A 20,557-nucleotide genomic window follows, 5' to 3' on the forward strand; every position below is an offset into this window, starting at 1 on the left:
TCAAGTCAGCTGCTTAACCAACTGAGCCGCCTGAGGTCCCTATTTTCATAGGTCTTTTTATGTGTTTCTCTGATTCATGAACAACATGAATTTGAACTACATAGTTCATATATTTGTGGACTTCTTACAGTACAGAACTGCAAATGAATTTCTCTTCCTTATGATTTTCTTAATAACAGTTTTTTCTCTATCGTAAGAACAAGTATGTAGTACTTGTACATACCAAATACAAACTAGATTGTATTCGTACAAGTACTACTTACAAGTATGCATACATACTTATATACATACTTGTACTACATATAACTACTACATACTTGTATACATACCAATATGTAGTACTTGTACATACTGTAACATATCAAATATGTGTTAACCAAACGTTTATGTTATCAGTAAGGCTTCTGGCCAACAGTAGGCTATTAGTAGATAAGCTTTGCAGAAGTCATAAGTTACACAAGGATTTCTGACTATGCAGGATATTGGTGCCCCAACCCTCATGTTGTTCAAACATCCACTGGCATTTAGAAGCAGGTCTGTGCCTTCCTGTCAGCCTCCCCTTTATCCAGTTTCTCTTCCTGCAGCATTTGCATGGAACAGCAATGTAGTCTACAGTGTTATTCATTTGTTTTCTGTTTACTCAGTGAGAATACATATACCATGAAGGTAGGGTTTTGCCTGAATTTTCTACTTACATCTTTAGTGCATTTTTAAAAGTGTTGGCCTATGGTAGGTTTTTCAGTAAGTATTTGAGTAAGTGGTTGAATAAATGAGCAGAATAGTTCCATTGTTTCCACTGAGGGATGTGCCAGGTTTATTTACTCAGTCCTCTGTTAAATGGATATTTGAGTTGTTTCTGGGTTTTCAGGATTTCACAGACGATATATCGACAAGCACCCTAGATTACTCTCGTGGAGATTGTGGTCTCCTCCTTTCCATCCACTCCCTCTCCTCCTGGTGACTAGTCTTACAACTACTCAGTTAACCAAACACACACCATGTAGGCCTAGATTCTTGCAGCATGAAAAGCCCACCCCTTGCTCTGATGCCATGCCAGGTCACTTCCTTGTGAATTAATTAGCATAATCCCATTTGATTATTGGCTCAGGGTTGTGCAAATGACCAGATTCAGATAAAGACATACAATATGCTGACGTCTGCTGGGGCTATCTGGGAAAGACGGTTTCTAGATCTGGTGGGAGCAATTTTGTTTATCTCTTTCCCTGAATACAGAGAAGGGAGATTAGGGCCCTGAGGGCTTTTTGATCACAAGGCTTAATCCCTAGGATAAAGTGACAGAAATGGCAGTAAATGAGAGTAGTGCACAGGGCAGAGCCGGGAGTAAATTGGGTGCTTGACATTTTCGCACTGCTGAATCACAGCATCGCTGAAGCCTTCCTCATTTCTAAGAGTCCATTAATGCAAGACCTAATGAGCTGGATATTCTAGTCCTTGCAACCCAATGACTTCTAAATGCTACCCTCCCATGTATGCTTTGTTTTGTTTTTACATGCATGTTTTATTAGGATAGAGTTCTAGAAGTGAAGCTGCTGGGTCAGAGAGTGCACAGATTTTACAGTTTAATGTAAATATACAAATTACAGAGGGTTAGATTTTAAAAAGAGAGACAGAAAGTGACAAGAGAAGCTAAAAAGGGACTATAGAATGGTATTAAGAAGTGGGATTTTTTTTTTTTTTCCTGTACTTCTCTTCAGGCCTGCCCTGATCTCTCACCGTTTATCTCTCTCACTTAGCCGGCCAGGTCTCTGAATCTGCCCTCTACTTGGGCACAGGTGGGTAGGCCTATACTGATGGTGGCGATGGAGTGGAATAGAAAGCATATCAGAGGAAACAGGAGAAACGTTCAGCTCATTTGTTTCTGCACAGAGGCCTTGGGTGTTTAGCTAAGGTAGATCTATAGCTACCTATTTTAACAAAGAGGAGTCATGTATAAAATTAATTTAAGCTCTACACAAACATAAAAGCAATTCAATGAGAACTATGGAAATAAGACAGGACAGCTTAGTTATGATCAAATAGTTAGAAGAGTTTAATGCAAAAAAAAAAAAAAAAAAAGGAATTTGGGCTCCATCCTGGTGGCACTGACCAGGCAATATTAAGGGCTCAAGACTGCTCCCTATGAACACGCCATCCAGAGTTACAGAGGAATAGAGATTTGGTGATGGGGTGTGTACCTTCCCCTACTTTCCTCTTCCAAGATACCCAGTATGGACTGCATGACTGTGTCTCCCCACCAAATGTATGTGCTCAAACCCTAATCCACAGTGGGATGGTATTAGGGGACAGGGCCTTTGCAAGGTTTAGATGAGATCATAAAGATGGAACCCCTGTGATGGGATTAGTGTCCTAATAAGGAGAGACTAGAGCCCTCTCTTGACCCTGTGAGGACCCAGTGAGAAGGCCACTGTCTACATGCCAGAAGTGGGCCCCCACTTTTTTTTTTTCTTTTCAGTGTAACAGAATTCATTGTTTATGCGCCACACCCAGTGCTCCATGCAATACGTGCCCTCCATAATACCCACCACCTGGCTCCCCCGACCTCCCACCCCCCACCCCTTCAAAATCCTCAGATTGTTTTTCATAGTCCATAGTCTCTCATGGTTCATCTCCCCTTCCAGTTTCCCTCAACTACCTTCTCCTCTCCATCTCATTGAGATACCACCTTACACCAGTAAGAATGGCCAAAATTAGCAAGACAGGAAACAATGTGTGTTGGAGAGGATGTAGAGAAAGGGGAACCTTCTTACACTCTTGGTGGGAATGCAAATTGGTGCAGCTACTTTGGAGAACAGTGTGGAGATTCCTTAAGAAATTAAAAATAGAGCTTCTCTATGACCCTGCAATTGAACTACTGGGTATTTACCCCAAAGATACAGATGTAGTGAAAAGAAGGGCCATCTTTACCCCAATGTTTATAGCAGCAATGGCCACGGTCGCCAAACTGTGGAAAGAACCAAGATGCCCTTCAATGGACGAATGGATAAGGAAGATGTGATCCATATACACTATGGAGTATTACGCCTCCATCAGAAAGGATGAATACCCAACTTTTGTATCAACATGGACAGGACTGGAAGAGATTATGCTGAGTGAAATAAGTCAAGCAGAGAGAGTCAATTATAATATGGTTTCACTTATTTGTGGGGCCCCCACTATTTCAATGGCACCTTGATCTTGGACTTCCCAGCCTCCAGAACCATGAGAAATTAATTTATGGTTTAAGCCACCTAGTCTATGGCATTTTTGTTGTAACTGTCTAAACTGACTAAGATAAGATCCCTCCTTCACCTTATTAAGGAAGCTGGGAACATTTCTCCCTTTCAAACCTCCTCCACCTCCTCCAGTGTTTCCATGCTCAGATCCCATGATGTCTTTTTCCTGGATCCAGACCTCATATGCAGAAGAATCCTGTGTTGAGACTTGTACTCCAAGCCAACTCGGTAGCCAAATCTATGAACTTGGTGTATTAGATCTATTTTCTGCAAACATACTTGCATTTGCACTTCCTTTTTCTTATAGTTCAAAACACTACATTATTTGGCCTGAGATTTGGGGGACTGGTGGTGGAAGAGGGGCACAGATTGCCTGCAGACATCATCACTGCTATAGCAATAAAACCCCATAGGGAAAACAAGAAAGATCTTAGAGAATTGGAACACATACGTCGATAAAACCTTGGAGAATGCAGGAAATCAGTGATTTGTAAAAATTTCTTCACATGGTGGTTTTCGTCATCTAGCCTCACAGAGTTTCAGATAGATTAGAGCACAGAAGGTGACCATGGTGTCACGGCAATGGCAATGCATCAGCAATCAGGATAGCTGGAGCTTGGTCTCTGCCTGACTATGAGCTTGCCAAAGGACTTTGGCCAGTTGAATTTCACTTTCTGCACCTTGGTGTCATCCTCTGTTCAAAATGTGACAGTAACAATGACCTCTAGGCTTATCCATGCTTATACCCACAATAGATCACACAGAGCCAAGCAGATAGTAGGTGATCACTAAATTCACTTTGAGCAGGTGTAATGAATCATTCACTTTGAGCAGGTGTAATGAATCATAACCTAACCTCTCCATTTTATGCTCATGTAATAGTTCAATCCTATGTCCACCTTCTTACTAAGCAGCTGGTTTGAAGGGAAAGTTCATAAATACTAAGTCAGAACAGTTCATGGGCACAGGTGATGTGGAATAAACGTTTTTATTTAGATACTGTTTTAGGCATGGTTGGAAGTGAAATTGACCAAGAAAATGGTGCATAGAGCAATACACATCCTTACATGCTTAGTTGGCAGAAATGGTTTGCCGAATCCAGCTCACGTAGTTGCAGACCTTGGTGTAGACACCAGGTTTGCCCTTTTGAGCACAGCCAATACCCCAGGAGACAATGCCCTGGAGCTCTCTGTTGCAGACCACAGGGCCACCAGAGTCACCCTGTGCAAGAAGGAAGAGGCAGTAAGAACTCCCAACTATGCCAAGATGAGAGCAAAACTCAACATTGTTTCTCCATGACCCTGGGTCTGTTTTCCCACGTTGCTGATTCTCTAGGAAGCACCTTCCCTTCCCCTGGAAATCCAATTGTCAATCTCTGAATACATGGCTCTCTTTTCTCCTCCCATCTCTTAGCTCCTGCTTTTTTCTTAATGGCAGGCATGCAGGACCAAGAAGAAGTATAGGACTGGTGAGTGCAACGCTGCCCAGCTAACCCTGCCTTTTTTCAGAAAGTTTCCTTTTGCAATATTGCTCCTCAGAAGGGCACCAGGATGTTCTGCTTCCACGCCATCTTCTGTGTATTTTTGACCCTTAGCACTAGTTATTAATGTTTGAAAAAGATAATTTATCACTGATCCCAAATCTCTGTAGTCCCTTATAATCCATTACAGAGATAACTTTTCAGCCTGTGTTTTGGGAAAGGGAACTGTGGTGGAAGTGCATGAAGCTCAGCTGGAAGGAGTATAAAGAAACTGACCTGGCAAGAGTCCTTTCCACCCTGCATGTAGCCCAGACAGATCATGTTGCTGCTGATCTGACCAGGATAGGCATTGCGGCAAGTGCTGTCAGAGAGGATGGGAGCTTGAAGACACTGCAGGACATCAGGATACCTTTCTGTAGGGCAGGAGAGTAAAAATGGAAGACTATTACCTATAGGATTCCTGGAGATTTCTTTCCCTATCTCCCTTCACCTTCGCTATTCTCTCAGATTGCCAGTATCTTCTTCTTTAGAAGAGCAGTTGTTATCTGGAATGACTTCCAGTTTTAATCAACAAGTTGTTCTCTCTGATGTTAGCAGCAGTGACTACAGATCTCAAATCTAGAGACTTTCTCAAGCAGGTCTCTACTTTAGGCTGTACCAAATCCCTCTGTTCTGCTTACCTCCTCAGTTTGTACTTCTTTGCAAATCACTAATCACATTTCAGTTGAATATCTGCCATCTTTATCATGGCTCATTTTTGCTGTGTTTCCCAGCAAAAGCATCTTCCTAAGATTCCATATCTACAAACAATCCTCTGGGGAAATTGGCCTAACAATTCAGACTAACTGAACCTCTGCATGTCCTTCACTTCTAGGATTTCCAGACCTGGTGCTTTTGTTCCAGGTGACACTTACGCCCAGTACTCAGGGTGTTCCCCCAGCCAGAGATGAGGCACTGGGTACCAGCAGCTGCACAGGATTTTGGTAGAGAGATAGAAGACACTCGAGAGTTGAGGGTGGCGGGAGAGCTCAGTTTAATCAGCATGATGTCATTATCCATAGTGTTTTGGTTGTATCTGGGGTGGCGGATGATCTTGGCTGAATTGATGAATTGCTCACCACCCTCAGAGACTGCGATGTTGTGTTCTCCCAGACGCACCTGGATTCGGCTGGATCAAAGAATGCAAAGCTTTTAAGGACCAAGTTGAGCTTTTCCCTTTTCCCAGTTCACCTGTCATGAGCATTGGCACGAACACCATCCCCCATAAGCATTTCCACACACAGAAAATTGTGCATTAAGATAGCCCTATCAGACATGGTGCAGGGGACCATAACTTTAAGGTGGGTGTCCCTACCAGTACAGACTCACAGCCCACCATCTTGTTAGAAGGTTAGTTCCCATGACTAGTGATGCCAATAAAATGATGTTAGGTGAAGCAGGAATTGGTGATGACTTCTCAGCACCTGCCACTTCTCCTCTGGTTCAGATTATGTATTATTCTGGGGAGATGTGGCAGGAATCAGAAACATGACAGAAATTTAAGGAGGCAGAATGAACTATGTTCATTTTCAATATTGTACTGCAGGCTTCATGTGGATTATTTCCTCCATATTGAGCTATAATGATTAAGAATATTTATTGATTCATGCTCTTGAGCTAGTTCAGAGTATTCTTCATCACTCACTAGTTCCCCTCTCCCCATGTCTTTGGTACCATCACTTGGAAGGACATCAGGGAACTCTAAGTTTACCTTTCCATGTAAAATTCCCTCCATATATCATTGAGTGCCTGGGGGGAAAGATTAGCCTTCTAGAAATGAACGCTCCCCCACCTCAAGCATAACTGTGTAGTTTACCCTGATTGTTCTTTGGCTTTGCTGGGGCATGAGTTGTTCTGAGAAAACAGGGAGGTGAGGACTGGTTACTTACGACTTGTAGCAGTGAGCTGCAGACACCACCCACTGGGAATTGATGAGGGATCCACCACAGAAGTGATAGCCCGAGTTCAGGGACACCTGGTAGGGAACAGAATTCCTCTGACAGGTGTAGCCCCCAACGATCTTGTCATCGTCATCAATGGGGAAAGCAGCTGACCAGGAAAAGTTGGAAAGAATTCGTTAAACAGATCCATCTTGGAATTTCTACTTACCGCCAAGTTTTGGGGCATTGATTATAAAAGAGAAGATCATTTTTTCCTGTGACACATAATCAGGAAATGGCGATAGCATAATTACTATATGATATTTTCCAAAATCTTATTATTCAATACCCTTAACACATACCCTATTTATACTGTTATAACTATCTAATTTTTTAAATTTATGTTTTAAATTTGATAAATATACTGTTTTCTACATATGCAACACACACACATGCACATACACACACATAAATAGTCTCTTCCTCAGAGACTATTTATGTAAAAAATGCCGTGAACATTACTATCTAAGTAAAGAATACTTTTTGTACAAAACTTTGCTCAGCAGAAATGCAAATAGGTGTTCAATAATGTTTTGCAGTAACCATACTTAAGTTTATATATAATAGTTGGTATAGGGTAGATATCCTCATGAAGTAACAGAAAGGAACGTTTTAGAAGACTCCTAAGAATGTTTTAGCCTAGAAGGAATTGGGAGTTTTGTACTCTTGCTCCCCCAATTTCTATCTGGGTTCTTGTCTAAAATTTTCATGACATAATTTCATGGAACATTTTATGGTTTCCCTTTCCAGCCTTTCCCCTTATGTCAATTACCCTTATAACATTTTAAAATCCATTCAGCATTCTAAAATCTGCCCACCACTTTATTAAGATTTCTGTGGCTCCTAAAGTCAATGATTGTGTTATACATACTCTATTGTTCAAGTATTTAAAAGTAATTTTGGGAAAGATATTTCCACATGTATAGACTAATGTATTGAATTTATAATCTTCCAATTCAGGAAAGTTTCATTGTAAGATTTGTATAAAATTTGTTAGTATGAAAAGCCAGAAATAGACATTTTTCTTTCTTCTGATGATTAAATGATATGTTATTTTTCACCAGAGAGATTTCATTAGCAAGGATGTTGTAAAACCTAGCCCCTAGCTTTTATTCATAAGAAATGAAGTACCTTCACTTGTCAAGATCTCTGTGAAGATGTCTGTTGGTGTAGAGGAGACTTGGGCTTTGACCTACATAGCCTCTTCAATGAGCCCAAGACTAGTCACTAGTCCCAATTTTATCTCCCAATGATTAACTTCAAATGCTCAGAAAGGTCAAAACAACATTTCCTTAATGTGGAAATATCTTTTCTGTTTCTCTCTTTCTCGATAGATTTTACCTTGAAGTTCAGGGCAATTTCTTCCTCTTTATACTTTCTACGCTAAGTACTCTTGCTCACTATCATCTTTCCCCCCACTAGGGAGATTAAATTATGTATAGACATTGTAGAACTCTAGTCCCTCCCTTTATGGTGGTTTTGGTTACCCTTGGTTCACCAGAGTCAAGAAGCAGATGATCCATTTTCTGATGTATCCTCTGAAAGTCATTAGTAGCCTAACACTAGGTCACAATTCCTATGTCATTTACCCCACCTCTCCCTACATGCCCATCATGTAGGCATTTTATCATCTCACATCATTAGAAGAAAATTGAGTACAGTACATTAAGATATTTTGAGAGAGAGAGAGACAGAAGAGCATAGTCATATAACTTTTATAACACCATATTGTTATAATTTTCTATGATATACTAAATTTGTTGTTAATCCCTTACTGTTCCCAACTTGTAAATTAAACTTTATCATGGGTATGTATATGTGGGGAAAGGAAACGTAGTCTAATAGGGTTCAGTATAATCTGTGGCTTCAGGCATCTAGTGGGGGTGGATGTAGCTGCCACAGAGAAAAGGGTACTACTATATACACTGTCCTTTCAATATTTTAAGCTTCCTAAGTACAGAGACGCTATTCCACATTCATCGTTGTCTTCCAGAGTACAAACTGCAAACAAATACATCAAGGGCATACACAGAATCATTTATTATTATAGACTCACCAGCAGCTCCCAGCAGGGCAAGGAAGATGAAGGTCTTCATGGTTGCTCCCTGGAATTTGACTGAGGAATGTGATGAACATCTCTCATCCACAGCTATTTATACCTCCAGGTCTGACATCAACACCCATGGCCATGGGTGCCAGAAAACTGATTTTATTGGAAACTTGTTAATCTGAATTTATAATTCAATTTTGTGCCAAATCAAAGATAATTCAGTATCAGATTTAAACATTATCTTTTGTCTACTTTTCCAGAAGGTTATGGGAATGGAAGTAATAAACCCATCTGGTGTGATGTGTTCCCCATAATAGAAAAGTAAGTTGGAACAAGGTCATGGAATAGGGTTATGGGTGTCCTGTGTCCCAGGCAAAATCTTAGGTACTTGCTTATCTCAATTGTGAACTTTTATCCTGAGGACTATCTTGAACACTACTCCCTTGATGTTTAATTAACATTGACTTACAAGTATATAATTTTTCCATGATATCTCTGGCCTTGGATAACCATGTTAACTTTTCATCATTAATAAGGACAACTTGTTTCCTTGAGAAAAGAAAAATGTTCTGAATTGAAGCTATGAGTCGTCTGGATGGCGTCTAGATGGAAGAGTGAACAAATCACATTTACTAGAATTTACTATATATTTTACATATATATAAACATTTCATATGTTTATTTAGTAATTCTCATTACAACCCTAGAAGGTATCTATTACTATCCCACTTTACATATGGGAAAACTAAGGCACACAAAATTGCAGGAACTTGACCAAAACCACATTGCAGGTATACAATAGGGTCAGGATTCCAACCCAGGAAATCTGGCTTCGGAGTCTCTGTGCTTAACTGCTGTATAGCACTTCATTAAGTTTGCCACATTCTGGATAGCGTGATAATGCAGAAATCTTGGCCAACAATAAGAGAATCCATATTTATGGAGTGCTTCTTATGTGTCAGGCACTGTGAATGGGATTTATATCCATCAATTCATTCGATCCTTACCAACTGCTTTATAAGTGTTCTATTTTTTACCATTTTATAGATGGGGAGGTTGAAGCTTAGAGAAATTACATGTTTTGCTCAAAGTTTTATATACTTTAGTGATCAACACAGGGTTCAAACTCAAGCAGCTTCATTTCTGAGGCCGTGGCCTCCACTGTAATGCCATAAATGTAATAAACATAATAAATCTAACTCTACCAAATTAAAATGACTCTAGGGACCAGATGAAATTCTTGGAAATATCTAAGAAATGTGTTCCTGGAGCAGGAGTTCTCATAATTATTATTATTATTATTATTATTTTTAAAAGATCCTATTTACTTGACAGAAAGAGAGAACTCACAAGTAGGCAGAGAGGCAGGCAGAGAGGCAGGCAGAGAGAGGGGAGAAAGCAGGCTCCCTGCGGAGCAGAGAGCCCGACATGGGGCTTGATCCCAGGACCCTGGGATCATGATCCGAGCTGAAGGCAGAGGCTTTAACCCACCGAGCCACCCAGGTGCCCCAGGAGTTGTCATAATTAATGAGGCATGGCAGAAACTTCCAGAATAAGTGAATCTCAGGAAGAACTAAACTCTAGCTGCATATAACCAGATTCTCCTCCTACACATCATAATGACCTACCAGGATGTTACATCTACTTTAGCAAATCCTCCTTCATGAGTAGTTTATTTCCTTTACCTTTGAAATGTTGCTGATAAAAAGATGACTAACTAGAAGGCAGGATTGCATTTGGGACCAGGTAATTCTGTGTTGTGGGGAACTGCTCTGCACTCTATAGGATATTTGTAAGCATCTCTTGCCTTAGTTATAAGTACCATCAGCCCCTCCTCCCAATTATGATAACCAAAATGTCTCCAGACATTGTTAAATGTTCCCTTGGGATCAAAATCATCCCCAGCTGGGAACAACTGATCTAAGGAAAATAGACAGGCAAAGTAGCTTCTAAGGCCATAGCCATGAGAAAGTGCCTTGAACATTAGGACAAAGTAGGCACTCGTTAACTACTGCATGAACAACACATAAGGCAGACGGTTGCCACTGATCCCTAAAAACCAGGGAAACTATGGAAAGGTCCAGGCTCACAATGAAGAAGAGAGAGCTTTCTCATCTTGTCCAATTATCTTCCATTTTGACACCTCCATGTTGAGGTGTTAGAAGATGTATAATCCGGTATCAACCCAAGAACTTCCCCTGAACCTCATCAGAGATCTTAGTCCATATGGAAAACACAATGTCTTAGAGCAGTTTCCACAATAATTGGCTCGTGAGCTGCTACATTTCAGGGAGTTCTCTCTGGTGCATTGGGCTTTATCACTAGGACCCTTCTTCCTGGAAAGGGAACTGTGAGGGTTGCTAAAGAAGGGGAATTATTTAGGATCAATTACAAATTCCCAAATAAACATGGACCCTTCTGGGGGCAGTGTGATGATTCTTCAGTCATCCAAAGCAGGAGCAGGGATGTGGGGGAAAACAGCACGTGATTGTTTCTGGGCTTCAGTTATTCCCAAATAACTCCCACATGTTGCATGGAAACCACTGAACACAATCCCTGTAATGTAAATGATGTTTTGAGTTTTAAATAAACTTTTTTCCTGAACCTCATCTCAAGAAAAGATGTTGATATGTCATGGGTTGGTGAATTTTTATCTAATGTATGTATGTTAAAAGTAACCTATGCTATTTAATAATACAGCTCTTTAAATAATAGTGGTTGTTTGTGTGCTGCTTGATACCAGGTTGAAGATTGGTCATTTTAGTATGTGTTTCCAAAGAAAGTACATGATGAAGATGTTTGGAGATGCACATTGCCTAGAGCATTATTACATATTAGGTAGAGGGCTGGCTGGACAAAATGAGAATGGAAATCCTCAAGGATCATTGATGGTGGTGGCTGTGCCAGCTGCTGGGGATAGAAGGCCTATGGAGCTGAGCAGATCTGGAGATTAAAGAAAAAAGAAAAGCACAGCAAGTGGAAAAGACTAGGAGAACACTCAGTGCTGGAGGCCAGGAGAATACGAGTCTGTATGAGGTATCTCTGTACATAAGCATCATGTCGTCATTTAAATGGGTGAACAAACCCGAAGATAACCCTTGCACCATTGTGTGGGAGCTCAGACCTACAGGACATATTTTGCTTCTGAAATACTGTGAATCATTCTGTGAAATTGGGGCCTGGAGAACTGGGTTGAAATTTCCCAGATTCAAGAGACATACATACACTTTATGTGTGCAAAACATCTATCCTCAATAACATCGATGAATTCTTATTTACAGTCAACAATAGACATGCCACAGTGTGTGTATGTGTGTGTGGGGGGTCTCCTTCTTCAGTCACATCCATGAAAAGAGCCACGTGCTGTGTGTGGGAATGCCCACATTCCTTTGGCTCAGCAGGACATGTTGGTACCTATACTTTTTTTCCTAACTTCAAACACATGGTGTCCCAGAGGCATGTGTTTGTATTTAATGAATCTGTATTTGTCACCTTTTTTTCCCATGGACATGGCTTAGTGGCCTTGAAGGACTATTTAAACTTGTGCCTGAATGGGGGGATGGCTGCGCTTCTGCTAATATATTCACATTTATATTGGCAAAAGCAAGGGTGTCTGGCCTCTGAAAGCAATTTTAAGATCTTTTCCTTAATGGATCTTTTCTTTTTTCTTTTTTTTTTGACATAGTAATACATTTTATTTTTTTTTAATTTTTTTCATTGATTTTTTTTAACTTTCTTTTCAGTGTAACAGTATTCATTGTTTTTATACCACACCCAGTGCTCCATGCAATACGTGTCCTCTCCAATACCCACCACCTGGTGCCCCCAACCTCCCACCCCCTTCCCCTTCAAAACCCTCAGGTTGTTTTTCAGTGTCCATAGTCTTTCATGGTTCTCCTCCCCTTCCAATTTCCCTCAACTCCCTTCTCTCTATCTCCCAATGTCCTCCATGCTATTTGTTATGCTCCACAAATAAGTGAAACCATATGATAATTGATTCTCTCTGCTTGACCTATTTCACTCAGCATAATCTTTTCTGTCCCATCTATGTTGCTACAAAAGTTGGGTATTCATCCTTTCTGATGGAGGCATAATACTCCATAGTGTATATGGACCACATCTTCCTTATCCATTCGTCCATTGAAGGGCATCTTGGTTCTTTCCACAGTTTGGCGACCGTGGCCATTGCTGCTGTAAACATTGGGGTACAGATGGCCCTTCTTTTCACTACGTCTGTATTTTTGGGGTAAATACCCAGTAGTGCAATTGCAGGGTCATAGGGAAGCTCTATTTTTAATTTCTTGAGGAATATCCACACTGTTCTCCAAAGTGGCTGCACCAACTTACATTCCCACCAACAGTGGGAAAGGGTTCCCCTTTCCCCATATCCTTTCCAACACAGGTTGTTCCCTGTCTTGCTAATTTTGGCCATTCTAACTGATGTAAGGTGATATCTCAAGGTGGTTTTAATTTGAATCTCCCTAATGGCTAGTGATGATGAACATTTTTTCATGTGTCTGATAGCCATTTGTATGTCTTCATTGGAGAAGTGTCTGTTCATATCTTCTGCCCATTTTTTGATATGATTATCAGTTTTGTATGTGTTGATTTTGAGGAGTTCTTTATAGATACTGGATATCAACCTTTTGTCTGTACTGTCATTTGCAAATATCTTCTCCCATTCCATGAGTTGCCTCTTTGTTTTGTTGACTATTTCCTTTGCTGTGCAGAAGCTTTTGATCTTGATGAAGTCCTAAAAGTTCATTTTCGCTTTTGTTTCCTTTGCCTTTGGAGACATATCTTGAAAGAAGTTGCTGTGGCTGATATCAAAGAGGTTACTGCCTATGTTGTCATCTAGGATTCCAATGGATTCCTGTCACACATTGAGGTCTTTTATCCATTTTGAGTTTATCTTTGTGTACAGTGTAAGAGAATGGTCGAGTTTCATTCTTCTACATATAGCTGTCCAATTTTTCCAGCACGATTTTTTTCTTTAGATTTTATTTATTTATCAGAGAGAGAGGGCGAGAGAGCAAGCACAGGCAGACAGAATGGCAGGCAGAGGCAGAGGGAGAAGCAGGCTCCCTGCCGAGCAAGGAGCCTGATGCAGGACTCGATCCCAGAACGCTGGGATCACGACTTGAGCTGAAGGCAGCCGCTTAACCAACTGAGCCACCCAGGCGTCCCCCCAGCACGATTTATTGAAGAGACTGTCTTTTTCCCACTGTATATTTTTTCCTGCTTTGCTGAAGATTATTTGACCATAGAGTTGAGGGTCCATATCTGGACTCTCTAATCTGTTCCACTGGTCGGATGTTTCTGTTTTTATGCCAGTACCATGCTGTCTTGGTGATCACAGCTTTGTAATAAAGCTTGAAATCAGGTAACGTGATGCCGCCAGTTTTTTTTTTTTTTTCAACATTTCCTTAGTGATTCGGGATCTCTTCTGATTCCATACAAATTTTAGGATTATTTGCTCCAGCTCTTTGAAAAATACCAGTGGAATTTTGATCGGAATGGCATTAAAAGTACAGATTGCTCTCGGCAGTATAGACATTTTAAGAATGTTTATTCTTCTGATCCGAGAGCATGGAAGGGACATCATAGATATATACAGAACATTCCACCCTAAAACAACAGAATACTCATTCTTTTCAAGCGTACATGGAACCTTCTCCAGAATAGACCACACACTGGGTCACAAATCAGGACTCAACTGATACCAAAAGACTGAGATTATTCACTGCATATTCTCAGATCACAATGCTTTAAAACTGGAGCTCAATCACAAGGAAAAGTTTGGAAGGAACTCAAGCACCTGGAAGCTAAAGACCACCTTGCTTAAGAATGCTTGGATCAACCAGGAGATCAAATAAGAATTTAAACAATTCATGGATACCAATGAGAATGAAGACACTTCGGTTCAAAACCTATGGGATACAGCAAAGGCGGTCCTAAGGGGGAAATACATAGCCATCCAAACCTCCCTCAAAAAAATTGAAAAATCCAGAATACACCAGCTGTCTCTACACCTTAAAGACCTGGAGAATCAACAACAAATCAAACCAACTCTACACATAAGAAGGGAAGTGATCAAGATTAGAGCAGAGATCAATGAGGTAGAAACTAGAGATACAGTAGAACGTATCAATGAAACTAGAAACTGGTTTTTTAAACGAATCAATAAGATCGATACACCATTGGCCACACTAATCCAAAAGAAAAGAAAGAAAGCTCAAATTAATAAAATTATGAATTAAAAGGAGTGATCACAACTAACACCAAGGAAGTAGAAACACTCATCAGAAGTTATTATCAACAGTTATATGCCAATAAGCTAAGCAACCTAGATGAAATGGATGCATTCATGGAAAACTATAAACTCCCAAAATTGAACCAAGAAGAAATTGACAACCTGAATAGACTGACAATCTAGTAACGAGATTGAAGCAGTGATCAAAAACCTCCCAAAAAACAAGAGCCCAGGACCTGATGAATTCCCTGAGGAATTCTACCAAACTTTCAAAGAAGAAATAACACCTATTCTCCTGAAGCTGTTTCAAAAAATTGAAGCAGAAGGAAAATTTCCATACTCTTTTTATGAAGCCAGCATTACTCTGAACCCCAAACCAGGCAAAGACCCCACTAAAAAAGGAGAATTTCAGATGAATATCCCTGATGAATATGGATGCTAAGATTCTCAACAAGATCCTAGCAAACAGGATCCAACAGCACATTAAAAAGATTATCCACCATGACCAGGTGGGATTCATCCCTGGGTTACAAGGATGGTTCAACATTCGCAAATCAATCAATGTGATAAAACAAATCAATAAGAGAAGAGAGAAGAACCACATGGTCCTCTCAATTGATGCAGAAAAAGCATTTGACAAAATCCAGCATCCATTCCTGATTAAAACGCTTCAGAGTATAGGGATAGAGGGAACATTCCTGAACTTGATAAATTCTATCTATGAAAGACCCACAGCAAATATCATCCTCAATGGGAAAAAGCTTGCAACCTTTCCACTGAGATCAGGAACACAAGGATGCCCACTCTCACCACTCTTGTTCAACATAGTATTAGAAGTCCTAGCAACAGCAATCAAACAACAAAGAGAAATAAAAGGTATCCAAATTGGCAATGAAGAAGTCAAACTCTCTCTCTTCGCAGATGACATGATTCTTTATATGGAAAACCCCAAAGACTCCACCCCCAAACTACTAGAACTCATGCAGCAATTCAGTAACGTGGCAGGATACAAAGTCAATAATCAGTGGCTTTCTTATACACTAACTTTGAAAATACAGAAAAGGAAATTAGAGAATCCATTCCATTTACTATAGCACCAAGACCCATAAGATACCTGCGAATAAATCTAACCAAAGAGGTAAAGGATCTGTACTCAAGGAACTACAGAACACTCATGAAAGAAATTGAAGAAGAAATAATGGATCTTTTCTTTAATGGAGTCTGTTTTTCTTTTTCCTTACCTCTTCCAGCCACTTTCCTGGCTAATACAATGTGAGTGCCTGAGGCCATTACTGGCTCTTAACCACTCCAACAGGAAGGGAAATTTTTAAAGAAGGATTCTGATCCCCAGAAAGAGATAGACTAAGTTACTGAAAAACTGAAATAAGCAATCAGGGCAACAAGACTATAAAAAGGAACAAGTTACAAAGCATGTGCTTGTGTCATAAACTTGATGTTAACCTGGCAGTCTATGCGAAGCTGAATTTCTAATCATTGCCATTAGGCAGAAAATCAGTGGTGGCAAAGAGAATGGAATTTCTTGGTAAAGTGAACCCTGGACCCAGACAGGTTTCCTTGAGAACACTGCTCAAAAATGCAATTGGCTTGAGGAGATTTCTATTCTAGCTCCAAGGGATTCTCTCCAGAAAACTGCAGGCAGGGCTTAGCAAGTTTTGGTTTTTTTTTTTTTTTTTTTTTTTTGTAAAGAGCCCAACAGTAAATGGTTTAGGGACTACAGGCAATGCATTCTCTGCCACGACTGCCCTCAATTTGCTGCATGAAAGCAGGGTGTGCACGGGTGGGGACAGCTAAGTTCCAGGAAACCTATTTGCTAAAACATGCTGCAGTCCAATTTGTCCCTGGGTTGTTGACCTGTTTGTTGACCCTGCTCTAGAATATAAGGAAAGAACCATTTATTTTTTTTAAAGATTTTATTTATTTATTTGACACAGAGAGAGTGATCACAAGTAGGCAGAGAGGCAGACAGAGAGAGGGAAGCAGGCTCCCCGCTGAGCAGAAAGCCCAGTGCGGGGGCTCAGTCCCAGGACCTGAGATCATGACCTAAGCCAAAGGCAGAGGCTTAACCCACGGAGCCACCCAGGTGCCCCAAGAAAGGAACCATTTAAATGTCCTATATCTTGACTTAAAATTGAATGGTGGTTCAGTTTCAATGATCAGGTGGCTTGAAATAAAACTAGTAATCTTAAGAGACCTAGCTCCTGCGGCCTTTACTTCAAGAAAAGCTTTAAGGAGAAAGTAAGAAGTGGGAGACTGGGGATTTAGGGCTGGGCTGTCAGAGTGACACAGAACAAGGCAGAACAAAGAAGAGAATCATGGAGGCAGAAACTTGTACTGAAGTATGAGACACAATAAAATTCTGGGAAAGAACGTTTTGATCTGGCCACCAGAGTTCAGGCTTTCATTCTGTTGCTAGCTTCTCTTTGGGGGGTCTTTGCACATTAATATCCTCATGTATAAAATGAACACCCACATAAAACCATGAGGAAATAAGAGTGAAAGACCCGCGGATCCCCTTACCCAAGAATCCAACACTGCCACTGGATGCAAACAGCAAGACGTTTATTGTCACGCAGGTACCGGCGGGTGGTCGGCAGCTCCAGCTAACCGAGCACACCGACCGGAGTGAAGCGGGGTCTTTTATAGGAAGGTACAAGCAAGTTTTGGGTGGGGTGCAACTGATTGGTGGACAGTTTGAACTTTTGAAAAAGGCATACTTGGTGTTCGTGGATTGGCCCTGGAAGACCCCCCTCGCGCGAAGAGAAAAGCGGGAAGGGGAAACAAAGAGGGGAAGTTTGACCTTATTACTGGGCAGAAAGGCATCCTGTCTACGTGACCTGTGTGACCATGCAGCCCCCTTGCCTACGTGACCTACGGGACCATGCAGCCCCCTTGCCTACGTGACCTACGGGACCATGCCCCGGCTATTAGGAGAGGGTATCTTGTTCAAACAGGAGTCGAGTGTCATGCCCTAAAAGCCAAGCTGTTACAGAAAGGCAAAAGAGCAGTTACATTGAATTCAACCCTGGGGGAAGGGTCTTTTCATTGCAAGGGGAGGAGGGGTACTTTTACACAACAAAAGAGCAGTTAATTAATTAACGACGGGGGGGGGGTCTTTCAAAGAGAAGTTAACACAACCTTTGATTCACATAGAAGAGTTTTGATGAAGTGTTAAACAAACTAAATTATGTCGCTGTCAGAATTCACTTCGTGCTCCTCTCTTTCCCTTTGCAGCCAGATCCCAACAGAGTCAGCGGAGCAGCACACCTTATAAAAGAAAAAGTAAGTTGTATCACAGAAGCAGACAGGTGTGTATACCAGCCACATTATGGGTCTTCCTTCAGTCTCTTCATTGCATGGTGCAGACCCTTGTGGCCTTTCCCATCCATTCCCACCTCCTTGCCAAACATACTGTACATTCCAGTCTTGAGCCCTTCAGAAGACTCATATTCCCACTTGTGTCCTGATCTCTTTCCCCCATCAGTTGGTTTACAATGATTTAAGATTGTCTTTCTCTTTTGTTAGTATACTGCCCATGCCAAAGGGTTAGTCCAGCCCTCACTAATGCCCACCACGTTGCGAGCCATCTCCCTGCTGCTGTGTGGGGTCATTTACCTCCATCCTCCTTCCCCCACCAGTGCCCCCACCTCCCTGACTTTGTGCTAGGCTGGTCTAGGCTTGCAGTAGCTCTGCTGTTTTCTCAACCTCTTTCAATCTATTTCACATTATTTGCTCTTTTCATGATCTCTTAAGTTATTGGAATAAAGAAAACACACACACACACACAAGGATCACAAAACTGTCAAGAGAAAGACCAAGAAAATTTTCTCTCAACTCCCATATATTCCTATTATATCAAAAAGGATTAGTGGAGTGGAATAATTTTAAGAACCATTTGCATGAAAGAAAGGAAGAGAGAGTGCTCGCTTCAGCAGCACATGTATTAAAATTAGAACGATACAGAGGTTATTAGCATGGCCCCTGTACAAGGATGAGAAACCATCACCGCAATCAAGATAATCAACATAGCATTAAAAAAAAAAAAAGATAGTCAAAAGGAAGAAGAAGGGGAGAGAGAGAAGTTTCTAGATCTGAGGTCTGGCAGTGGTTTTATCAAAAATAAGATTTTTTATATAAAGCAATATTCCTAGATGATTTGTGCTAGGTGAACAGAGAGGAGCACTTTGGTTCCCTCAAGAAGCTAACAGCACAGGGAAGGGTGTGACTTGGGTAGAATATTTGGCTAGCCCTTCGACAGACCTTGCCAAGCCCCAAGAAGGCCTCAAATGCATGTAGTCTCTTCAACGCTAATTTTCCTACTACAACAAGAGAGTCTAAAACTGACATGTCTTGGGGCTCCTATCCAGGTCTGAAGCCAAGAATCCAGAGGAGACAAAGCTGAGTGGGGTTGGATGAAAGACAATAATGGGAGCACTTCTGTTAAACACACTCTGCCTCCAGATCCCGAGTCTCTAGGTTCTGGTTTATGTACACTGCCCTGATGCAGTTACTAACTGTGCCACTTTCCATTCTTAAAAATGTCCCAGTTTTTTAAAAAAGGTCCCAGTTTGGTCAATAAATTAGGCAGCTACCTGGTTACATAGCAAGGTCTCATGTGACAAACAGAGCAAGAATTTGAGTCTGTGCTTGACTGCGTGTGTCCCTTCCAGACTCTCAGTCATTCTTTACCATTCCTCACCTTGTTCCAGGTAAGGCAGAAACCTACATACTTGCTGCAGGGCTTCTGACCTACCCAGAAGACCCAGAACGTGGAAATTTAGTCTCTAACACTGTCTTCCTTCAATACTGAAGAGAAAAAAAAAAAAAAAAAGCACAGCTAACCAGCAACCTCTAGGAACATGGAAAAGATGTTGGTCTTCATGGTGGTTCTCCAAATGCACTTGTTTTGATGGGAAGAATGAGGGGATCATCCCTCTTCACCCCAAACCAACCAATCTTATTTCTAGTCCAAGGTCTCTGGGCAATGGGTAGAGAGTGATAGGAGATACACAGGTATCAATCTGGAAGGACCTCCATTTCTCAAGCTGGAAAACGGTGTTCCTAGGGTTAATCATAAACATGAGCAAAAAGGGGAGTATGGAATTTCCAAAGGAGATTCCACATAGCTAAGAATCACTCATGGTCTTCTTGATTTAAAAAGGGTTTTCCCCAGTAATGACACAAAAAGTACTATATAATGGAACTCTGCACCAGTTGAAGAATAAAATACATCTAAGAGAAGCAATTTATATGTTTTTCTTCTCTATATATACATTCCACCTCTTTGATATTTTATAAACTAATTTCTTATGATTCACAATCTATCTTTCTAATACCAGCTTCCTTCCTAGGCTTCTCTGAGTTCCAACTGCTACCTGAACATATCTGCTCAAGTGTCCTCAAGCAGCTCAGGCCAGCTTATCTAGAGCTGAGTCCATCATACCTTTTTATTTTTTTAATCCTTGCTTTATTTTTTTTAAATTTAAGATCAACTAATTAACACAGAGTGAATTATAAGTTTCAGAGATACAGTTTAATGATTCA

At 40.9% G+C, this 20,557-nt stretch overlaps 1 protein-coding gene and 1 non-coding gene across 2 annotated transcripts; one reads left to right on the top strand and one right to left on the bottom strand.

Moving 5' to 3' along the window:
- Positions 1-4,211: 4,211 nt before the first annotated feature.
- Positions 4,212-8,803, bottom strand: LOC131830458 (serine protease 1). Its single transcript, XM_059172692.1, has 5 exons — positions 8,749-8,803; positions 6,642-6,801; positions 5,628-5,881; positions 4,990-5,126; positions 4,212-4,454 (listed from the first exon to the last, which is right to left on the bottom strand). Exons 1-5 carry the CDS (start codon positions 8,786-8,788, stop codon positions 4,305-4,307), a joined length of 741 nt encoding a protein of 246 aa, XP_059028675.1. The 5' UTR covers positions 8,789-8,803; the 3' UTR covers positions 4,212-4,304.
- A 10,129-nt stretch (positions 8,804-18,932) lies between these two features.
- LOC131830988 (U6 spliceosomal RNA) lies at positions 18,933-19,040 on the top strand. Its single transcript, XR_009353512.1, has one exon. It is a non-coding gene; the product is annotated as a U6 spliceosomal RNA (small nuclear RNA).
- The last annotated feature ends 1,517 nt before the right edge of the window (positions 19,041-20,557 follow it).

The sequence above is a fragment of the Mustela lutreola genome, chromosome 4 (genome assembly GCF_030435805.1).
Source record: "Mustela lutreola isolate mMusLut2 chromosome 4, mMusLut2.pri, whole genome shotgun sequence".
Lineage (NCBI taxonomy): Eukaryota > Metazoa > Chordata > Mammalia > Carnivora > Mustelidae > Mustela > Mustela lutreola.

What these genes read in the sequence shown, in the direction of transcription:
- LOC131830458 (XM_059172692.1), bottom strand. Translation starts at nt 8,788, where the DNA reads ATGAAGACCTTCATCTTCCTTGCCCTGCTGGGAGCTGCTG. An exon ending in GAACACCCTGAGTACTGGGC is followed by an intron (nt 5,127 to 5,627) that starts GTAAGTGTCACC and finishes CCTGCCCTACAG; the next exon opens with AAAGGTATCCTGATGTCCTG. An exon ending in GTGGAAAGGACTCTTGCCAG is followed by an intron (nt 4,455 to 4,989) that starts GTCAGTTTCTTT and finishes CTTCTTGCACAG; the next exon opens with GGTGACTCTGGTGGCCCTGT.